Here is a 21,540-nt window from a genome sequence, read left to right on the forward strand (position 1 = left end):
ACACACACATCACAACACAGATACACCCACCACCTCACAGACAGCAAGTGCGTGCGCCCACATACACACACTCACGCGTAGAGGCTGGGCCACCTCAGAGAGTGTTTCCATCAACAAGGGTCCCTATGCAGCTCTGGGTTGGAACATTTTCCCTGGGTGAGCAGGGGGCCCTGGGGTAGTGATGGGAGCCCCTCCTTCAGATGGCGCCCCTGACAGGTGGTGAAGACCAGCCCCAGGCTGACTGAGTCTGGTTTTGTAACTCCCAATGTCTGTTTGTACAAAGGTTGTGCTCTGAGAGAATCTTCGTCTAGCTCGGTTTAGGATGGTGATGGTTTACTGATTCTCAGACCCATTTCAGGTACACGGTCCCCCACCCTTCTTGTTGCAGTGTTCGGCAACAGAATGCGTGCTAGAGGGTGAGGTGGATGAGCCCCGAGCTGCTTCCAGGTCACTCCTGGTTGTGGGGGTTGCCCTGGGCTCTGTGGGGGTGTTTAACTGCATCCAACACTGTCACCAAATGTTCCCCGGGGGCAGAACTCCCCCAGTTGAGAACCCCTGGCCTCGAGTCCCATCTCCACAAAGACAAAGACTGTGTGAACATGTTTAGGGGTGGACTGGATATTATCTACAATGGGATAGTGTTGATAATGTTCCATTGACAATGAAATATAATTACACTTACACTTTAAAAACAATTAAAAGAGCGAAAGGAACAGAGAAACATAGGTATTAGTCCTATGCATGAACTCTTGCCATTTTTGTGTGACTCAGACAGTGAATGAGCTCAACCCCTGAGGAAAGGTGTAACTGTAACGTCTTCATCTACAGGAGGGCATCTTACTTATCGGCCACGTGCTCCTGCCCGCCACTCTGGCACCGCCATCCCTGAGGAAAGGTAAAGCTGCCCTGTGAACTTGAGTCTTCTGGCAGGACCACCTGGGCCCTGGGCCTTGCCTCTCTTTTTTTCTGCCCCAGCTCCTGCCAGTTTCAACTGAACTTGGCTGGAAGACCCCACTTTTACAAAGACAAATACCCAGGAGGACAAGGACTGAGCTAGTCTGGCTGCCTCAGCCGCACTGCCCTGCGGGGAGCAGGGTTTGGAGGAAGGGGGCAGGGAGAATGGAGTGATGCTTTTGCAGGGAAAACTTGATAAATGGGGCAGCGTCCTCCATGGACAGCCAAGCAGAGGAGGCCTCCGGAGGTGCAGAGAGGGGTCTGCCGACTATAACTGCTTCCTGTTTATGACTTTGCTAATGGCTGGCCTTGAACCCAGGAAAGGGAAGAGATGGTTTATCTTTTTCTGCTGCCCTCTTTCCCCCCTGCCCCCAGGATGCTGAATGCGGTCAGAGGCAGAGCTGAGAGGCAGAGCGGAGTTAAACACACCCATGGGCGAGCAGCACACCCCATCCTAAGAAAGGAAATTGCCCGTGATTTTTGTCTTCCTGATGCTTTCCCAAGGAATAGTTTTTCCCAATAAGAAAGGGAGAGCAGAGGTGAGACTGACTAGCCAGATGGCTGAGCAGCTGTGGGCAGAGATGACCCACCAGACTGTCCAGTGTGTGTGTGTGGGGGCGGCTGTGCCCCTTGCTCACTGCCCCCGCCCCCTGCCACAAGCCCGCCCCCAGGAACTCACGATGCGGTCGGGAGGTGGCGTGCTCCGGATGAAGCACTTGATCTGGCCCTTCTCCCCATGCAGGGCATGCTGGGTTTGGGTGCTGGAGATGATGGGGGGTCCTGTTGGGGAGACAGCATCATATCAGAGACTTGGGAGGGGCGGGCCACTGGCTGGACCCCTGGCGGCAAGTTCAGAAGTTTATACATCCATTCATTCAGCAGACATTTAGCAGGGGCTTCAGAGATAAAGGAGGCGTCAGTCATAACCTTTCAGGAGAAGAAGAGTGAGCGAATGCCTCTAATTCAGGATTCCCAGAGATATGAAAAGCTGTAATAGAAGATGGTGGTGGTGATAGAAGGAGGTGAGGCTGACACCAGGCAAAGTGCTAACGGACCTCACAGGAGAGAGAAATCTACCTGGCAGGCGGGGGGAGCGTTATGGAGGAGGCGGTAAACCTGAGAAGGGAGTGGGGGAGGTGTCAGGAAGGAAGGAAGGAAGGAAAGTCACCTCCCCTAACTAAAGTCAGTTCAGTTCAGTTCAGCCACTCAGTCATGTCCGACTCTTCGTGACCCCATGGACTGCAGCACGCCAGGCCTCCCTGTCCATCACTACCTCCTGGAGCTTACTCAAACTCATGTCCATTGAGTCAGTGATGCCATCCAACCATCTCATCCTCTGTCGTCCCCTTCTCCCGCCTTCAATCTTTCCCAGCATCAGGGTCTTTTCAGATGAGTCAGTTCTTTGCATTAGGTGGCCAAAATATTGGAGTTTCAGCTTCAGTATCAGTCCTTCCAATGAATATTCAGGATTGATTTCATTTAGGATGGACTGGCTGGATCTCCTTGCAGTCCAAGGGACTCTCAAGAGTCTTCTCCAACACCACAGTTCAAAAGCATCAATTCTTCGGCGCTCAGCTTTATTTATACTCCAACTCTCAAATCCATATATGACTACTGGAAAAACCATAGCTTTGACTATGACCTTTGTTGGCAAACTAAAGTCGCCTCTTAGTCAGCTTTTGAATTTCAAACCATTCCTTCATATATCCAGTAGAGGGTGTGCTTGCCTAACAAATCAGTGTCCTTGGCCAGCCAGGCAAACCAGGCAGGAAGGGAAATATAAGGTCTTCCTCCCCCAAGTGGGGAATCACCCCACATAGATGGACTGGGCTGGATACTTCACAGCCTTCATCTCACAGGTGTCTCAGGAGATCCCTTAGTTCATCATCTTGTCTGCCTCCATGTACATACCAGCCAGCCCAGGGGGGACCATGGCTCCAAAGCTGACCTCAACGTTATCATATCTGGCCCAGGTGTGCGCAGGTGTACCGGTCGTGATCATGGATGTCCCCAGGGACACTTGGCTCATTTACCACATCAGACAGCCTGGAAGATCCACCAGGAATCTGGCAGTGCTTCCTGTCCATTTCTGCCTGTTTGTTAACCCAGGTTATTCCTTCATGATGCCCAGCTGGCAGTGAGACTGGGACAGAGGAGACTCGGGCTCCTGGCTGGGCTGGGTGGCTGAGGCAAGGGGTGTGGGGGCAGAAACCCTTGTGCCCTCTTTTCAATCCCTGGGGTAAAGTGTGGGGCTTAGGTGGCAGGAAAGAGAACTAAAGCAAGGGACCTGGAGGACGGGCAGATTTATGCTGGGAACAAAACAAAAGCTGCTGCAAACATATTTGCTGTATATTAGCCACCTGAATTAAAGCAGATTTGCATTTCCACGAGTGGCTCTCAGCCAAGGGGAGAAACGTCGTGGGAATCGCTGAGGTGACTCCTATTGCGTTTAGGCTGGGAAATGGCTTGGTGCTGGGTATGGCGGGGACCCTCATGGTAAGGGCTCCCACCCTCAGGGGTTTCTCTCTTAGATCCTTTAGCTCCAAGAAGCCTTTGGCTTTTGAAAGGCAGGCATGCTGCTGAGCGGAAAGTGATGATCCCATAAAACCTCTTTGCCTTCACTTCCCAGGAACTAGGATTTCCTTGGTGGGGGTGGGGTGGTGTGTCTCAGCTGTTCTAAAAGTGACCAGGAAAGACCCTGATGCTGGGAAAGATTGAGGGCAGGAGGAGGAGATGGTGACAGAGGATGAGATGGTTGGACGGCATTACTGACTCAACGGACATGAGTTTGAACAAACTCCAGGAGATGGTGAAGGACAGGGAGGCCTGGCTGCTGCAGTTCATGGGGTTGCAAAGAGTCAGACATGACTGAGCGGCTGAACAACAAAATGCATACACATATAAGGGCTTCTCACGCGAAAACAGAAATCTGGGGGAGGGGAGACAGGGTTAGGGGGATCGGAACACAGCAGTAATATGCTTTCCATCCCGTTTCTGCAAATCCCAGGTTTGAGCCCAATCAGTCGAGATCTAGGCAAGTTTATTCCCCAGAGGGTGATGGCCAGCAGTAACCCCCCAGCCTGGGTGCATTTGGACAAGAACCTCACCTCATTTGGGGTTTGTCAGTAGTGTGGGGCCCTTGGGTCCAGTCCCTGCCCAAAGGTCTTCACCATCCCTCCACCTGTTCTCTAGACACAAGTACAGATAAGTTCATTCCCAAGTCTACTCCAGACTGGGAATAGTGTGGGCTGGCAGGGTCCTCTCTGCGGGCCCGTCCATTCATCCCCCTGCCTCCTTGCTTCACTTTGGTCTCTTGGGCGTTTCCCTTCTTGGCGGCCAAGGGGAGCCTGTGCCAAAGGATTGGAGGCAGAGGAGGGGGTCGGAACGAAGAACGCTGGAGGGTATAGATCACACCCTGGAGACTCCAGGGCCCAGGCTGGGGTGTCCCATCCTAGAGGAATGTCCCTCTGAGGTGTGTGTTCCCTCCTCGAGAAACCGCTTTGATGCCCATTGGAAAATGCTTGAAAGTCTGAAGTGACACGCATTTCAGCCCCTCCTGTATCGACCGTGCTTCCCCCAGACACGAGGATGCTCCTTGAAAAGCTTCAGGCTTGCGGGGCCACGTGTGAGTCTGAAGGGCCCCAGCTGGACTGGTCACAGGGCCATCGGAGGGGAGCTGGCCAGCACGACTCCCTGCGCCCTCCCAGGGGGCCAGTGGGAGCCCATTGATTTCACCAGGGCCTGGTGCCGGGGGAGCCGAGTGTCAGACACTGGAGCCGGCAGGAAAAGGCTGCAGCCCGTGTTGCCATGGATATACGGAGGCGCGATCAGATGCTGTTATTTTTAGCCCTGCAGCGCCAATTTATTGGTGGCATCCTGGGGACACGTAGGAAAGGCAGGAAGGCTCCCGAGACCGGGTTCTGCCCGGGACAGACAGTTCTGGGGTCTGAGCAGATTCACCCTCCCTCTGGGGGTGGGGAGGAGGGAGAAGAAAGAGACAGAGCAGGCTGGCTAACGGGGCCATCAGTGGGCGGGGCCATCAGTGGGCGGGGTGGGGCGGGGCGGGGCGGGGGCGGGGGGGGGTGCGCCCGGGGGGGGGGGGGGGGGGGGCCGCGGGGGCGGGGGGGCGGGGTGCGGTGAGGATGCACCAAGCTGGTCAGTCTCTAGCAAGAGGGAGGCCAGATGGCTGTCAGTGGGCAGCTTCCTGGGTCGAGATGAAGCCACTCGGGCTGACTTCCGGGTCTTGGCTCAGCCCCTCGCCTGGGCCCTGGTCTGCAGCAGCCCTACAGAGTTGGGTCGGTGGTTCGGTTCTTGCCGGGGCTCAGAGCCTCAGGGCTTTGATCAGAAGTGGACTATGTGAGAGCAGGGGGCTCGCGCAGAAACGAAACCCAGCAGAGGGAAGTTGACTGTTAATGCGGGGTCGGGGTGCCCTCAGCATCCTCACCCGTCAGACCAGCTGAGCTGGCTGCCGAGCGCGCAGGACGGCAGGAGCACGGAACTCCTGTGCCGCTGCTCCAGCCTTCTTGGGTCTGACCTGAGCTAGGTCCCCGCTTCTCTGTGACCTTCCACATCCCGTGATCCAGGCCCTGTGCCCTTAACATCTCACGTGACAGCTGCCTGGCAACTCACACTGTTCTCTCCTGCTCTGCTGTGACCTTATCATATATAATAAGACCAGTTCCCTGCCCTCAGGGGACCCTTTGAACTTGGCCCTGTGGGGATGGTGATGGGTCTTTCCGGTTGAGCGGTTCTAATGCAAAGGGAAGAGGTAGACCAGGAGTCGCAGAGATGCCTTCCAAAATTCCCCGCCAGGGCCAAGGTTAAGGTCAAAGGATGGATGTGGGATCTATGTTGGTTGCCCAGTGATCCTCTCACCTTTTTACCTGGTCAGGAAAAAATCCATCAGCCATCACTTTTAGGGCTGAGATCTCGTGGAAGAAGCACAGAGGAGGGAGGTGACCAGGAAACCACCCGGGTCCCTCCTCACGTCGGGGCTGGGCTCTGATGTGGACGTGAAGAGGTGGATGGAACGCTATAGACCCAGAGCAGAAACCAACCCCTCGGAGCAATGCCTGGGACCCTCTTGGGCCCCCACCCCCGCCCTGGCATGAGTGGGGTCTTACCATTGACAGTCAGCGTCACCTCTCGCTCCCCAGCCCCCACCCGGGGCACCACGGCTCGGCACACGTATTTCCCCGCGTCCTCCTGGCGGACGGCTTTGAGGGTCAGGGTCTTCTCATTGCTCAGGACCTGGGAGACGTGGAGAGGGTCAGACACTAAGAGTAGGGGTTGGGCTCTGTCTCTGAACCAGAAGGGCTGAGAGGCAGCTGGGGGCGGCGGTGGGGCTAGGTCTGCAGCGTCTCGGTGAACAGCCCCGGGGTAGGGGAGGGGGCGGAATGTCTTATTACACAGCACGCCAGGCGGATCGTCCTATGGGATGAGCCCCAGCACAGAGGACCCTGCGAGGCTGAAGATACTGCAGCCCTAAGTCGTGGGTGCAGGGGGGAGGCTGGAGTGACAGAGAAGGACTATCCCAAAGCTGAGCTTCTGTGAGGGTCCTGGATCTGTCTGTCCCGAGTCATTTCAGTGTTCCTTTGGGATGAGGTTTGGGGCTTCCCTGATGGCTCAGGCAGTAAAGAATCAGCCTGCAATACGGGAAACCCGGGTTCGATCCCTGAGTCAGGAAGATCCCTTGGAGGAGCAAATGGCAACCCACTCCAGTGTTCTTGCCTGGAGAATCCCATGGGCAGAGGAGGCTGGCGGGGCTACAGTCCATGGGATCACAAACAGTTGGACACGACTGAGAGACTAACACTAACTTTTGGAGGGATGAGAAGGAAAGAGGCTTTGGCATTCGATGTCTGAGTTGAGATCCCGGCTTCAGAGCTGCCTCCTTGTGTGGCTTTGGGCTCTAGTTCTCGTCTTTGAGGCCCTTTCCTTATCCCTATAATGGGGCAGTGACACTCGGAGGACAGTGTAGTGCCCAGCAGACAGTAGGGGACACAGAGGTCACTTTCCCCCCAGCTTCCCTGCCAGAGGCTCTCGCTGGTCCTCCTGGGAGGAGGGAAACTCTTGGTACTTAGTCGCTCAGTCGTGTCCGGCTCTTGCGACTCCATGGACTGTAACCCACCAGGCTCCTCTGTCCATGGGGTTTTCCAGGTAAGAATACTGGAGTGGGTTGCCATTTCCTCCTCTAAAGAACACACACACTTTAAAAGAGGAAAAAGCAGGGAGAAAGCCAGGCTTAACCGCAAAGCTGAAGGTAATGACTATTAGGGGAAAGCTGAAAAACCTTTCTAGGGACTCTTTACTCCCAGCATCTTGGTGAGCACCTGCTTTTCTCATAAGGTTCACGACAGGGAGAAACTGCACTGGCCGAAGATGTTTAGGGCTAAGGGGGGTAGGTGTGGGTACCTGGGGCTCCCTCTCCCCTTTCTGGGGCCCCTCTTCCTGCAGTTTACACGGGAGGCTCTCATCTCTAGTGTGTGAGTGAGAGGGGCCCCAGGAGGCTGTTTCCCCCTGGGCCTGAGGTCCCCCCACCACTGCCAGGCTCTCTGTGGTCCCAGCTGTGGACTCACCACGCCCGAGCCCCGCTTCATCCAGACGATGGTCAGGGATGGGTTGCCTGTCCAGGCGCAGCTGAAGACGGCGTCCGAGCCCAGGTCTACGAGCAGGGACTGGGGCTCTGTGGTCATCCTGGGTCCAACTGCCGTGGGAGGAGGGAGGAGCCGGGGCTGTGGTGGGCAGGGTGCAGGACCCTCCTGTCCGCCCCTTCTCTCCCCAACTATGCTTGCCCCGTCCCTTACAGGTCAGGCCTCCACCTGTCTGGGCCTGGCCTGGGAGCTAAGCAGTAGGACCCCTCTCCCCCAGCCTAGCCTGCCTGGGGCCCACCGTGGAAGTAGGCAGCTCCAGGCCCAGAGAAAGCTGCTCTGGCCCCATTTCTGCCTGGATTTGCCCCCTCCAGTGCTCTCCCATCCCCTTCCCTTTGTCCTGATCCCAGGAAGCCCCACCCTGGCCCCAGGGTGTGGAGGGAGGGGCCTGCCTCCCACCCTAGAATCTCTGTCTGCCTTCAAGTCAACTGCCCACCTCCTTCAGGCCTCAGCAGGTGACCTGGAGCCAAGTTCCCCGTGCACCTAGCCCAGCTCCTGGGCCACCGCAGGGCTGGGAGATAAGGAGTGTGGGACACCAGGCCTCCTGTGCGGTGTCCCCCTGCCCCCCATTAACCTCTATTCCAGCCCCGCCCCACCTCCTTTTCAACATTGAAGGGGAGACCTTCAGGTCCTTTCCCCACATGCAACCTGTTAGTGAAGACTCCTCCCCACTGCTCCTCCGCCACCCTAACCAGAAGCCCCTGCAGACGGAGCCTGGGTCCCCAGAGCAGGTGCAGCAGTGGGATTTCAGGGGCAGTGACAGGAGGGTGTGCAGAGAGCTGCCTTCAGGGAGCAGGTGTGAAACCAGGGTCAGGAGGCCTGCAAGAGTCCCCTGATGCAGACAGGGAGTCATCGTACTTCCTGCTGAGGTCAGTGGGGGTGAGAGGGTCAGGAATAAAGTTTGTAAGAGTGCTTCTGAATCTGCACAAGGCTTTGGATGAGCTGACGGTCAACGCTGTGAACACAGCTGAGGGCTGGCTCCCCCGAGGGTCCCTGCCTGGCCAGTGGCGAGGAGGGAGAGCCCCTGATGGGAGCCTGACCCATCTTGGTCCTCAGTCTGCTCATTTGCTGTGTGACTTCCGGCCTCCGTCCCCTCATCTGGGTGCTGGGAATAAGAATTCTAGCCTCCCTAGATGATTTTTTTTTTTTAAATAGATTTAATAGATTTTTTTTTTGGCCATGCTGCGCGGTTTGTAGGATCTTAGTTCCCCAACCAGAGATGGAGCCTTCGCCCTCTGCAGTGAAAGCAGAGTCCTAACCAGTGGACGCCAGGGAAGTCCCCTCCCTGGGAGATTATGAGGGTCAAGATAAACATGGGACAGTACGTGGGGACGTTTTCTGTAAAGGGCATGGATTCCGAGCTTGGGAGGCGTTCTTATGTCGTGTACAACGAGCCCATGATGGTTCCCCCAGCCGAAAGCAGAGACCAGCCAGAGCCCATAAGCCAGGGAAGGCCCGAGCCACTCACAGTAGACGTCGACCGTGCGGCTGATGTTGGTGCTGCCCAGGGCATTGGTCACCTCGCAGGAGACGGGCTCTGAGAAGTACGTGTAGTCCACGGTGGTCCGGTATACCTCCCCCGAGGCTTCCTTGATGATCTGGCCCCGCTTGGCCCACCTGCAACACAGGTACTGGGGCTGGTGTGGACCTCCCGCCCGGGGGGCAGGACGCGTCCCACCTGCTGGAAGATGAGGCCTGCTGAGGGGCAGGGTAGGGCAGGCCCCCAAGGGGTCCCTTGGGGGAGCCTCCACAGAGGGGCTACTTCTGGGGCTTGGGAAGGGGTCGGTGGTGGGGTGGTGGGCTCTGGGCTGTGGGTCACCAGGCAGCCAGCAGCACTTGACTGATGGGTTATTCTGGAGGGAGGTGGGTTGGCTCTTCAGTGGGTCCACCCACGTGGCTGGCCAGGCAACGGCTAACCCAACTGCCAGACCCTGGGCAGCTTGGCTGTCCTGCTCTGAGCTCCCCTGGGGGTCTAGTCCTGGACCACACTGGAAAAGGAGGCCAAGCCCGTGACCGAAGAGGCCAAGGTCTGCACATACATGTGTACACACACGCACGGGCATCAGGAAGCTTGATTTCCAGACAAGACAAGACGCTGATGGAGAGGTGATAGGCATGGTCTCGACTGCCCACCCTCCTCCCAGTTCCCCCGTCCTGACTCCTGTCCCCAGAGTGGGTCCCATCATAGTGCCCCTTCAGCCCTCTCCTACTTACTCATGTTCTTCCACACCCTCTGCCTCCCATCCTCGCTCTGCTTCTTGGGGACCTGGGCTGGTCTCAGCACTGCTTTTATGGGACCAGGAGTTGGGTTGGTGGGGGGTGATGGGAAGACAGCTATGCTGACTTCCTTCATTGGCCCTGACTGATGGGCATCTTGGGTCTGGCCCTAGGGCGGTGATCACTGTCCTGGTGCAGCAGACAGCCTGCTGTCTGTATGGCAGAGCACGCCAGGGATCCATGTGTGTGAGGCTGGGGGCTCTCCTTACAGCTGCACAAGGAGAATCAGCGCTTTCCCTGGGTTACTCTTACTATGCTTAAACCTTTTTAAAAACACACAAGTTCCCAATAGGTACTTCCTACTGTAGTTCAGGCCTGTTTTGGGGTCCATGTCTTTTAAAATGTGTTTTGTTTTTGGCCACTGTGTGGCACATGGGATCTTGGTTCCCCCTGAAGCGGAAGCACAGAGTCTTAACCACTGGACCACCAGGAAGTCCCTGGAGTGCATGTCTTTGCCAGGGCTGGGGAGGCCCCCTTTATCCTAGGGCTACCACGACTCCAGGTAGCCACATTCTTGGGGCCCCCTTTCCTGGGGTCACGGAGGACAGGGTCCTGGGCCCTGCCCTTCCCTCCACCTGCTCCTGCTTAGGCAGGCCATCCGGCTCGGGAGGTGGCCATCTCCCAGTACCACAGAGAGCGCCAGGCTGGCACTGTGCAGTTATTATCTTGAATTAGTGTCAGATCGTTATTAAGAAGACAATTAATAATCACAATTACAGTTTAACAACAGAGCGAGCCATAGTTCCCCGAGAGCTGAAGGAGCGTCCCAACAACCCATTATGAGTTATTCATGAATCATTTCAATCTCCAACTTTAATTTAATGACCACACTTAACAGTCAGGCACAGCTCCCACCTGAGGCAGACGAGTTCAGTCCGGGACACACAGTGGTGGATCGGCATCCAGCCCCTGCTCCACCCACCCTGCAGCTGTGAGGGGGCAGGTGGTGGGATGCTATGAGGAGGGAGCAGCCGGCTGGGCTGGGAGGAGGCAGGTAAGACCATCCTGCCCCTGGTTGCCCACAGCCCCAGGGAGCAGACTCTGCTGGGCAGTCCTCTTCCATTATTGGGGGTTCCCTGGGGGAAGAGGAGGCTTTCTCCCCACCCGTCTGAGGTCCCTCACAGTGTAAGCAGGGTGAAAGCTCCCTACTGGGGCCCCCAGGAACTCAGAACGGCTGGGGCTATCTCTGGCCTGGAACTCAGCATTCCTGGCTACACGGGGCTCCTCTTCCCCCAACCAGCCTGGCTTCCCCTCTCAGATCCAAAGAAGGGAGGCTGAAGAGACGCTGGAGGGCTGTGCAGATGCTGCCCCCAGCTCCCCAGGGCCGATCCCCACCTTAGAAATGGGGGGGCACTGAGAAGAACTCGGAGACGGTCAGGGTCCCAGGAGGCCAGTTGTGGGACTGGGTCTCTGGGGGTCACCCCACGAGTCCCCAGCTCACCTCTCACTCAGCCACTCTTTTTCTTCCCTGTCTTTATTCCCCTTCTGTACCCCCCACCCCCCACAAAAAGCCCCAAAACAACAACAAAAACCCTCGGAGGGATCCCTTCCAGAAGCTCAACCCACTTACTGAAGCAGCAGGTCACATGACCAGGGTGAGGCAGACAGCAAGTCCCAACCTCTCCCAGCTCCCCTCCCACCTTCTCCCCTCTCTGTCCCACCTCCCAGTCTCATCTCCCATCCACTCCCATCTCCTCTCTTCTCTAGTTTCTCAGCTTGGCCTCCTCCTCCTCTTTCCTCGAGTCCCTTCATCCTCCCACCACCACTGTTTTCACCGCCTCGCCCAGCCCCTCGGAACAGGAGTCAGATTAAGCTTTTCCCAATCAGTGTGTAATTTGGCCAGAGCAGATGTAAGAGGATTAATTATTTACATCACACAATCAGGAGGCTGGCGTGTCACTGCCAACAGGCTGCCCTCCACAGCCCCACCTTTCACAGTGGCTGGTAGACCCCTGCCCTGTTCCCTGCATGGTGGGGTGGGGGCCCTGAGACCTCAGAGGGGCGCAGAAAGGCAGGGTGCTCGCCCCAGGCGGCTGGTCCAGCCAAGTGAGGCTGAGTTCAGTTGGACGGGCTCCCACATCCACCTGGGGCCCCTTGCTGGGTGCTGGGGTGGACCAGGGCGCATCTCTGATTTCCAAGATCACACCCTCTTGCGTGAAACAGGAGGAAGCCATCAAGACCAAGGCAGAAGTTGTAAAACAAAGATCTCTTAGTCCCGACCAGGTCAGCTGGGAAAAATCCGTGTACTCAAGAGCTGAGATTGCTCAAGGCCTTTCCTCTTGGACCCCAGCACTGCATTTAGAAGGACATCTGCCTGCTGGGGAGCCCTTTCGGAGGCCAAGAGGCTGAGCCACAGGGGGTGGGCATAGACACCTGCCTCCTCTCACCACCCCCTTCCTCCTGGGCTGCTGGGGCTCCCTGACATGTCCCTGGAGGCCAGAAGGGCTCCCCGAAAGCCTCTGGAGCCCTGGAGGGTGCCTGATCCGCACTGAAGCATTCTGGGGCCTCTGGCAGGCTGGAGGGCCAGGAGGGAAGGAGGCAAGTAGGAGCAAGCGCACGCCTGTCAAACCTGCGGGGGACCGGCCTGTGCCTCTGGCTCCTCCTCTGTGACTGACTGTTGACCAGACTCTGAGCTGTGGGGAAGGATGGAGACAGAGGGAAACCACAGGGACCCAGAACCCATGGAGACCTGCAGGTCCTGTCTTATTAACTTTGTAGTTTAAAAACTAAACATAACTTTGTTATAGAGAAGTCACAAGACTGATCCAGGAAACTGCCATACTCCCTTCGCCTAGACTCACCAAACGTGGTCAATATGTTGCCACATTTGCTTCTCGATGATCTCTTCAAATGTAGACTTATCCCTTATTATTGTCATGATATGAGAGTGAATGTGGGTGGGTCTGCTTGGGTAGGGTGTCAGCGGGAGAGAAGGGGTGCCCAGGGAAGCTGGCATGAGAAATCTCTTCTGGGCATGCAACACTTGGTGTGTAGGGCCTGTGAGCAGAGTGAATAGCAGAGAGAAGCCCGCCTGTGGATGGAGCCCAGGCCTCGCAGGTGCAGGGTGGAAGCCCAGAGAAAAATACAGAAGTCTCCTGCCGCACCTTCGTCATTGTCCTAGCCAAGCCAGACCTGCTGCCCGGACCCACCGGGCCGCAGGACTCCAGGGAGCCTGGAGGTCATCTAATCTTTCTCCTGCCTCTAGCCGGATGAATGGTTAAACCCAGAGGACACATGGTTTTCCTCCTATTTAAGAATATCCTCGAGGATAAAGGCTCTGTGCTTTCCCGGGGTTTCTGGTTCCAGCATTAATTATCTGCACTGCAGGGAGCATCACCTGTGTCTAGCCTGAACCTCTGGCTGCTGCTTTGACCCGTTTCCTCAGGTTCTGCCCTCTGGGGCCATGCTGCCTCTCTTTGGCTCTGTCCTCCACTCCCACCGGCAGGTTTGTTTCCGAGTCTGGGACCATCAGCATCCCTGGCGCTGGGTGATGCTGGGGCTTCCTAACCATCTCAGTGGTGGCGGGGGGACACCATCAGGCCTGGGCTGGGGGAAGGATCGGGGCAGAGTGAGGGCGGTGGCAGGGAGTGTCTGAGTGTGCCCTGGAGCACCTCCGAGGCCACTGGCATCTGAAGTCTCGTGCAGTGGTGGTGCCCAGGCAGGAGGCCCAGAGGCGCTGTTCTGTGTGTTTACAGAGTCCGCGAGCCCACATTCTGGAGCGCTGAGTGCCTGCCACACGAGCTCCACGCTGACAGCTGTAAGTGACTAAACGGCAGATCCCGCCTTCAACAGGGAAGGACAGGCTTGTGAAAATCAGTGAGACGTTCATCAGTGCGGCAGGCAACAGCTGCAGGGGGGCCGTGGGGATGACGAATCTGGGTGCCCGATGGTCAGGGCCGGAGGTCCTGGCAACCCCACCCTTCCAGGGGACCGGTTTGGTGAGCACAGGACTAGAATCTGGATCTGACTGACCGTGGTGGCTTGTTTTAGCTTCTTCTCCTGAGTCTCCTTCCTTTCAGAAATAAGGGGTACAGAAGCTGTGCAAACAGAAGGAGTGACATCTTCTGTCTCAGAGGAAGGGAGTATGTGTTCATGAGGAAAAGGCGAAGTCCACCTGGCCAGGGAGGGGTGAACGGGTGTGCCGGGAAGGGTCCTGGACACCCACAGTGGACCAAGCATGGTGCTGGACGCCTGGACTGCAGGTGACAGCCCTGCGACAGGCAGGGGTGTCGAGGGGACCTCCCCAGCAGGGCCTCTCACCTGTACTGGGTAACCGCGGGGTTGGCCTTGGCAGAGCAGTGGAATGTGACCACGTTGTCCTCCAACACTGGCTGCGGCTCCACCGACAGGTTGACAAGTGGGGGGTCTGTGGAGAGAAGAGGTGCCCTTGCAGACTGCGGTGCTGTACGCACCACGGTTTCGGGGAACATGAGGGTAAAGGCCAGCAATTCCACCCCCAGGGTCTCTCAGAGCAGCCACTCCCCTGGTGGTCCCCAGAAAACTGGGGGCCTCGGCAGAGGGCTCCCTCCGTCCCTGGAAGTGCCCGAATCAGGGCGTCCTGGCAGTAGGCTCAGGACTCCTGCTAGGGATTCAAGTTATTGTTGTTCAGCCACTAAGTTGTGTCCAACTCTTTGTGACTCCATGGACTGCACCACGCCAGGCTTCCCTGTCCTCCACTATCTCCCGGAGTTTGCTCAGATTCATGTCCATTGAGTCGGTGATGCCATCCAACCATCTCGCACTCTGTTGTCCCCTTCTCCTCCTGCCCTCAGTCTTTCCCAGCATCAGGAATGGATTCAAGGCTGGTGTTTAAACGAACAGCCACCCCAGAAGCAGGGCTGTCTGGGCCCCAGAGGGTGCATGCTGCCTACATTCCAGCTTTGGGTGAACAAACCACTGCAGGAAAGAGAGGTCTGAAAAGGGCGTGGGGGGCGCACAAGGAGGATGTGGATACTAAGTCCCTTTAAATACGACCTTTTCAGTCTTTGAAACGTCCGTCTTGTGTCTCTTTGTGTAAAGGTTCTTTGTGTAAAGGTGCATCTGTTACCTTGGCACTTACAGCCTTCCCTGACCCTAACCATCTCTGCTGAGTCCTGACAGGTGTCACTCAGCCCTCAGCTCCCCAGGCAGGGCTTGTTTTTGACACTAAACACAATGAAGCCCAGCTCTCAAGTGCGAAATGCTCAGAGGTGGAGGAAACAGGAAGTCAGAGAGGCAGAGAAAGACAGAGACACAGAGAGGTCATGCAGAAGGGAAGTGGGGGAGGGATGGGGGGCATAGAGATGCCTATGTAGGAGAGATGTGAAGATGAGGAAGGGAAGGAGAAGGAGAGAGACCGAGAGAGAGAGAGAGAGAGAGAGAGGGAGAGGGAGAAAGTGCAGAAACACAGAGAAGCAAAGAGCAGACACAGATAGGCTCAGAGACTCACATGTTCAGAGAGACACACAATCAGACAAAAATTTTAGACTTAAGGCCAAAAGACCAAGGGGGACTGAACAGATGGAGACAGAAAGTGATAAGGTGCTGGGGAAAAAGCCAACGACAATAATCAGACGTAGAGGAAAGAGACAGGATGACAGAGAGTTGGAAACAGAGGAGGCAGTATCCAGAGCAGAGATCGGAGGTGGGGAATCAGCCCGGAAAGAGACCCCGAGGTGGCCTGGCCCTCCTGAGCTCGGGGGAAGCCAGTTCAGGACCTGCTCTGAAAGCCGGGCATCTTTGTGGTCCGGGGTAGGCGCCCAGGCCTTAGTACCCCGGGCATGGTCCACGTTCCAGGGGAGCGGAGATGACAGGCCTGGAGGTCTGGCTGGAGCTCAGCTCTAGGCTGAGTGAAGAGGTCCCAGCTTGATCCCTGGGTCCTAGTCAGGCCCTGGGGCTGCATCTTCTGCCAGACCTCATCTATAGGCACAGCTCTATGCTGGGAGGGCAGGAGGACTTGCAGGGGGTTCACCCCATTTTCAGAAAAATAAGTAAGAAAGCTGGTTTCTCAGAGACCATCTGGAAAATGCTGACCTGCTCTGGGTGCACATGAAGGGCACCACCGAGGGAGCAAGACTCCAGCTACCTGGCCCAACTCCTGGTTGAGATGATAGAGGGCTCCCTGAGCCCCTTGAGAATCAACTGTGCAGCCGCCCAGCTGCAGACGGAGCCTCACCCACCCCAGAGTTGGGATTGCTTGGCAGCGTGCCCTCCCTGTGCCCTGCTGGTGTTCAAGCTGCCTGCTGGGGTGCCGGGCTTGAGGGGAGATGACCCACAGGGCTGCACTGGGGTGTGCAGACAGCTTGTTAAGACGCAGGAGAGAATGCTGCTTCCTGACAACACCAGGTGGTTGGACAAGCTGGAGCTGTTCTCCCCACATCCGTTCTGGATGGGACCACAATTCTGGGAACGTCTCCTATGACTTGCTTGCCTTTTGCTGGAGAGTTAATTGTGGGGAAGAGTTGGCTACTTCAGTGACCTCAAAGGTGGTTTTTATTCATTTATTTTAAAATAGGAATTATTTCAAAAAAGTTTGTATTTATTTGGCTGTGCTGGGTCTTTGTTGCTGCGTGGGCTTTTGTCTAGTTGCAGCGAGCGGGGACTACTCTAATGCAGCGTGCAGGCTTCTCATTGTGGTGGCTCCCCTTCCTGTGGAGCACAGGCTCTGGGGTGCATGGGTTTCAGCAGTTGCGGCATGTGGGTTTGGCAGTTGTGGCTCCCGGGCTCTAGAGCACAGGCTCAGTAGTTGTGGTGCAAAGGCTCAGTTGCTCTGTAGCACATGGGATCTTCCCGGAGCAAGGACTGAACCGACATCTCCCGCCTTAGCAGGCAGATTCTTTACCCTTAGCAGGCAGATTCTTTACCACTGAGCTACCAGGGAAGCTCTCTACACTGGTTTTTAAAGCATGACTCCAGTGGACCAAAAGATGCGTGGCCAGGACTTGCCTTGAGAGCTCTGCCCATATCTCCCAAGACAGCTACACCCCCAGAACCCTGCAGCCTCCTCTTGGCTCTTCCCCATCACCTGAGTGGGTTGTCTGCTGGCCTATCCAGCTGAGAACCACCAGTTTTCAGGGCTAGTTCAACAGCTTCTAGAAACCAGCCACAGAACGTGCGGGGCAGCTCCAGGAGGCCGGTCCCCACCTGGCTGTCCTTTATACAGTGGTGAGACTTCCAGGGACAGAGAAATGAAACACACACCTGCTGGAGGACCCTTCCGGCTGTCTGCTCCCCTCCCTTCCTCTACCACCGAGCTGCCCTTCTCAGTTATCCTGTGGACGCCTGTCTCCTGAAGCTTCCCCACCTCTTTGCAGCATCCTTGGTACCCAGGAAAATAGGCTCCCCGCACACCCCAGGAAACTTCCACACTGGCCGGTCTCATCTGAGCCTCCACCCCAGGCCCAGAGGTGCCCACACCCCTCTCTCCACACTTCTCCTCTGCATGTGCAGGATATGAATTTTCACAAGTCCACCAGTCTCCGAAGGTATAAATAGTTTATGTCATATCCGACTATTAAACATGATTTTAATCCCATTTGTGATGTCGGTTGCATAACTTGCAGGGGGCAGCTTTGATGTAGCTGGCGGAACTGAGATCGCACTGAACAGATGTTACAGCTGAGAGTCTGTTAGAGTTTCCATCAGTAGCCTGCCTCCGCACGCGTGTGTGTGTGTGTGTGTGTGTGTGTGTGTGCGCTCGCGTGCACGCACGTTCAGGGGAAGTATTACATCCAGGAAGGAACGAGAAAGGAGAGAAACTCCATGACTCAGTGATTTTATAGCACATCCATTTGAAGCTTGGCAGCTGGATGCAGAGTCCAGATGCAGCGAGACTTTGGGGGTGTTAAGCTTTCTCTCCCATTACTCAATCTGGGGGCTTTGTCTTTCGTTGGGTAACATCTAAAGACCAAGGGAAACAAACAACAAATGTGTTTTTGCTGAGTTTGGATACTTCTTGGTTGACTGAGAAAATGAGCAGGTTTGCAAAGGCACCTATGATCCAGCCTGTGGTGTCCACAGTAAACAGCTGGACGCTTATTGAATGAACAAAGGGATGCGTGGGGGTGGGAGGGTGAGCAGGAGGGAGGGGGCAGAGAGAGCCTGCTCTTTTGCTCAGCAGGCATGTGTAGACACCTCGGGGAGGGGGACGAGTGGATGCAGACCTCCCCTCCCTGTGGGGTCTGGGGGCACCGGGGAGGGGCAGCTGCACCCCCATGACAGGCGCTGGGTGCTGCGCTGGGGTCGCTGCCCGAATGCTTTAACTGAATCCTTCCAGCCAGTGTATGTACCAGCCAAGCACCTCCACATACAGATGAGGAAACCGAGGCACAGAGCGGTGAAATAACCAGCCCCGGATCACTCAGTAAGTGGCAGAGCCAGAATTCCAACCACGACTCTGGACTGCCTCGCACGGGGCCCATCTAGGAAACTGGGCACCTGGATTCTCAGCTTCACTTTGACCTCATTCTTGCTGCCTCTCTCCTGGGGTGGCTGAGACGTCCCTGGAAAGAAAGTCAGTGAGGCCCAGAGACCTGGCAAGGCTGGCATCCTCCTCTGGGGCAGACTATCGTCTGTGCGTCCTGGTGAATCCGTCATGGTATCAGCGCGCGTTCAGGGGAACGTGTTTTAATAGTCGGTGGGCTGTTGTCATGATGATGACTTTCTGGTTGACAGAAAGGTTCTGCTTTGTGACGCAGAAACATAGCTCCCCCCAAGGTTCTCCTGCCAGGACCCGGTGGTTTCCTCCGTGGGGGTTCTGCGGCTGGCACAGGCTTCCTGACCAGCTGGGCGGGGGTCGGGGGAGAGGACGGAGGTGCGGCACAGTGGCCACAACAGGCAGTCTAGTACAGGAGGCTTGGATGTCTGTGGCTCTCTCTCTCATTCCTCCCAGATTTGGCTTGTGTCTGGAGAGACCTCTGATTCATGGTCAATCCCAGGGCAAGAAGAGACCTTGGACGTCACTCAGTCAAATGAGACTAGGAACCGGCGTCGCCAGGGTGACATGACCAGCTCAGGCTCACACAGCTCATGGGTGGTAGAGCCTTTCTGGGCCGTAGACTACCCCATCCCCACCCACATCTTGCTTTCTTTCCATAATTGGGCCTGCAGCTTGATGCCATATCTGCTACAGCTAAGAAACAGGTGGGTGCGGACAGTGGGGCCTGGACTGGGGCAGGGGAGGGAGACACTCCTCCCAGGGTGACCTTGAACTTACACGACCTTAAAAGCAAGAGCCTCCCTCCCATCACCCTGGTCCTTGGCCTGCCCAGAGCCCTGGTGATCCTGGCTCTCATTGGATGGGGAATGGAAGAGCCCTCTGCTTGGTGTGGATGGAGGTGCAGGGGGTTTAAATAGCTGGTGAAGGTGAATGAAAAACCAAGGATCGAACCTGTGCCTCCTGTAGCGGAAGTGGAAGTGGAGTCTTAACCACGGGACTGCCAGGGAGTCCCCAGTGATGTTTCTAAGGGGATTGTCACCCTCACCTGTGACAGTAAGAAGGACAAAACGGTCCTTGGGTGCCAGACAAACTCGCTAGCCCCTAGGATTGGCAGATCCAGGTCCTGCCTCCAGCCGTCCTGCAGGGGTCTGGCCCCGGCCTGGCTACTTCCCCCAACCTGTGCTCCGGGCAGGAGTGCCGGATGGTCCCTGCCCCGGCCAGGTCAGTACTCACGCTGGATGTCGATGGTGACTGAGGTCTCCTTCCCTCCGGGGATGGCTTTGTTGGTAGCTCGGCATACGATGCTCTGCCCGTTCTCCACGTCGCCGGGGGAAATGAACAGGGTGCTCACAATGCTCTCACGCTTGCCATCTCGGAGAAGGGTCTACGGGTCGGGTGGGGAGAGAGAAGGCCCCAGGTCACTCATCACTGAGACAGCTGGGCGCGTGGGGCAGGACACGTGCCAGCCTCGGAGAGGAGGAAGGCGCTCTGTGGATAGAGGTAGGTCTGCTCAGGACACCCAGGGGCACCCACCTCCGTGCAGAGCCACGGGTCACCCTTGGCTCCCTGGCCTGGCTGAGCGCCAGGCTTCAGGAGGAAAAAGGAACTGGAAAGTGACTTGCCCACCCAGACCCAAAAGAAAGCAGCTTGGGCCCAGTGGAAACCAGGCTGCCGGTGCTACGTAGAAATGAACTTGTAACTATTCTGACTTGGGTCTGGAGGTGTCTCTGGGTCTGTAGGGAGTGATGAGATGGGGATAACAGGTGCTGTGGCCCCAGGAATGATGCTGGCTGCAGAAGGGTGCACAGCTTGGGGAGTGGGGGTAAAGGCAGGGCTAGGGTGGAGACGAGTGAAGAATCAGCGCACACTGACCATTTCATTACTTTACCTGTATAAACTCTCTCAACTTTTCAGTCATTTCACTACCAGACCTCATTGGAGCTCAGACTAAGCCACAGACATGACAGGTGCCATTGTCTTTCATTTAGCAGTTGAGAAAACAGGTGTGATCAAGAGAGGCTGTGGAACTTGATTAAACTCACTTCGAGTTGGTGGCAGCGATGTAAGTAACAGGTTCCTGGACTGTATTGAAGAGCATCCACCCAAATTCATGTCCACCCTGAACCTCAAAATGTGAAATTATTTGGAAATGGGGCCTTCACAACTTAGTTAGCTGCTGCTGCTGCTAAGTCGCTTAAGTCGTGGCCGATTCTGTGCAGTCCCATAGACGGCAGCCCACCAGGCTCCCCCGTCCCTGGGATTCTCCAGGCAAGAACACTGGAGTGGGCTGCCATTTCCTTCTCCAATGCATGAAAGTGAAAAGTGGAAGTGAAGTCTCTCAGTCATGTCTGACTCTTAGCGACCCCATGGACTTCAGCCTACCAGGCTCCTCTGTCCATGGGATTTTCCAGGCAAGAGCACTGGAGTGGGGTGCTGTTGCCTAATCAGTCATTAGTTAAGGATCTTGAGACAAGATCACCCTGGATGTAGTATGGGCTTTAAATCCAATGATGGGTGTTCTTGTAAAAAAGAAGACAAGACAAGGAGACACAAGGAAGGAGGCCGTGGGAAGGAGGAGGCAGAAACTAGAACGGTGCTGCCACAAGCTCAGGAAAGCCAGGAGCCCCTAGGAACTAGAAGAGGCGAGAAGATTCTCCCTGCGGCCTTTGGAAGAAGCACAGCTCTGCCCATGCCGTGACTTCAGCATTTTCGCCTCTACAAGGGTGAGCCAATACACTTTGGTTGTCTGAAGAGCCAAGTTGTGGTACTTGGTTACAGCAGCTCTAGAAACTAACACAGGCCTAAAGGTCCCCTATCTTCCTCTTGACCACGTGCTGATTCCTCATGGCAGCTGTTCTCCTTCATTGCCGGTACCCACTCCCCCAGCTGAGACTGCCTCCAGCTACTGCCCCATCAGTTTGGTAACCCTGCACCCTTGACTCCCTGGTGGCCCATGAGGGTGGGTGCCCACTGGGGAGATACAGTGGGCAGGAGGACCATTTTGGTTTGGGGTGGGGGCTGGACTTGCTCAGTACAGCCCAGGAAGGAACTTGATCTTATTTTCCCTGTTATTGGAGCTGAAGAAGAGATGGATAGACTCTACTTCCTCAAAACCTCCCTGAAAATAACCACAACATCGTCTCTGATTCTTGTAGGACCCTGGAAGGAAGGGAGCCTTGTCTCCCAAATAACTGGAGAGAAAACTGAGTTTAGAGTGAGTCAGGAACTTGCTGGGCAGGGCAG

At 56.1% G+C, this 21,540-nt stretch overlaps 1 protein-coding gene across 2 annotated transcripts in view; it reads right to left on the reverse strand.

Moving 5' to 3' along the window:
- The window catches only part of KIRREL3 (kirre like nephrin family adhesion molecule 3), a 609,236-nt gene that overhangs the window by 17,762 nt on the left and 569,934 nt on the right, over nucleotides 1-21,540 (reverse strand). For both annotated transcript variants that reach the window (XM_040255847.1, XM_040255846.1), the window contains exons 6-11: nucleotides 19,531-19,681; nucleotides 14,142-14,247; nucleotides 9,073-9,221; nucleotides 7,533-7,660; nucleotides 6,078-6,204; nucleotides 1,634-1,734 (exon numbers count right to left, since the gene is read on the reverse strand). In XM_040255847.1, coding sequence (XP_040111781.1) covers nucleotides 1,634-1,734; nucleotides 6,078-6,204; nucleotides 7,533-7,660; nucleotides 9,073-9,221; nucleotides 14,142-14,247; nucleotides 19,531-19,681 — 762 coding nt within the window. The remainder of the gene's footprint in view (nucleotides 1-1,633; nucleotides 1,735-6,077; nucleotides 6,205-7,532; nucleotides 7,661-9,072; nucleotides 9,222-14,141; nucleotides 14,248-19,530; nucleotides 19,682-21,540) is intronic.

Source organism: Oryx dammah, unplaced genomic scaffold, assembly GCF_014754425.2.
Source record: "Oryx dammah isolate SB20612 unplaced genomic scaffold, SCBI_Odam_1.1 HiC_scaffold_15, whole genome shotgun sequence".
Lineage (NCBI taxonomy): Eukaryota > Metazoa > Chordata > Mammalia > Artiodactyla > Bovidae > Oryx > Oryx dammah.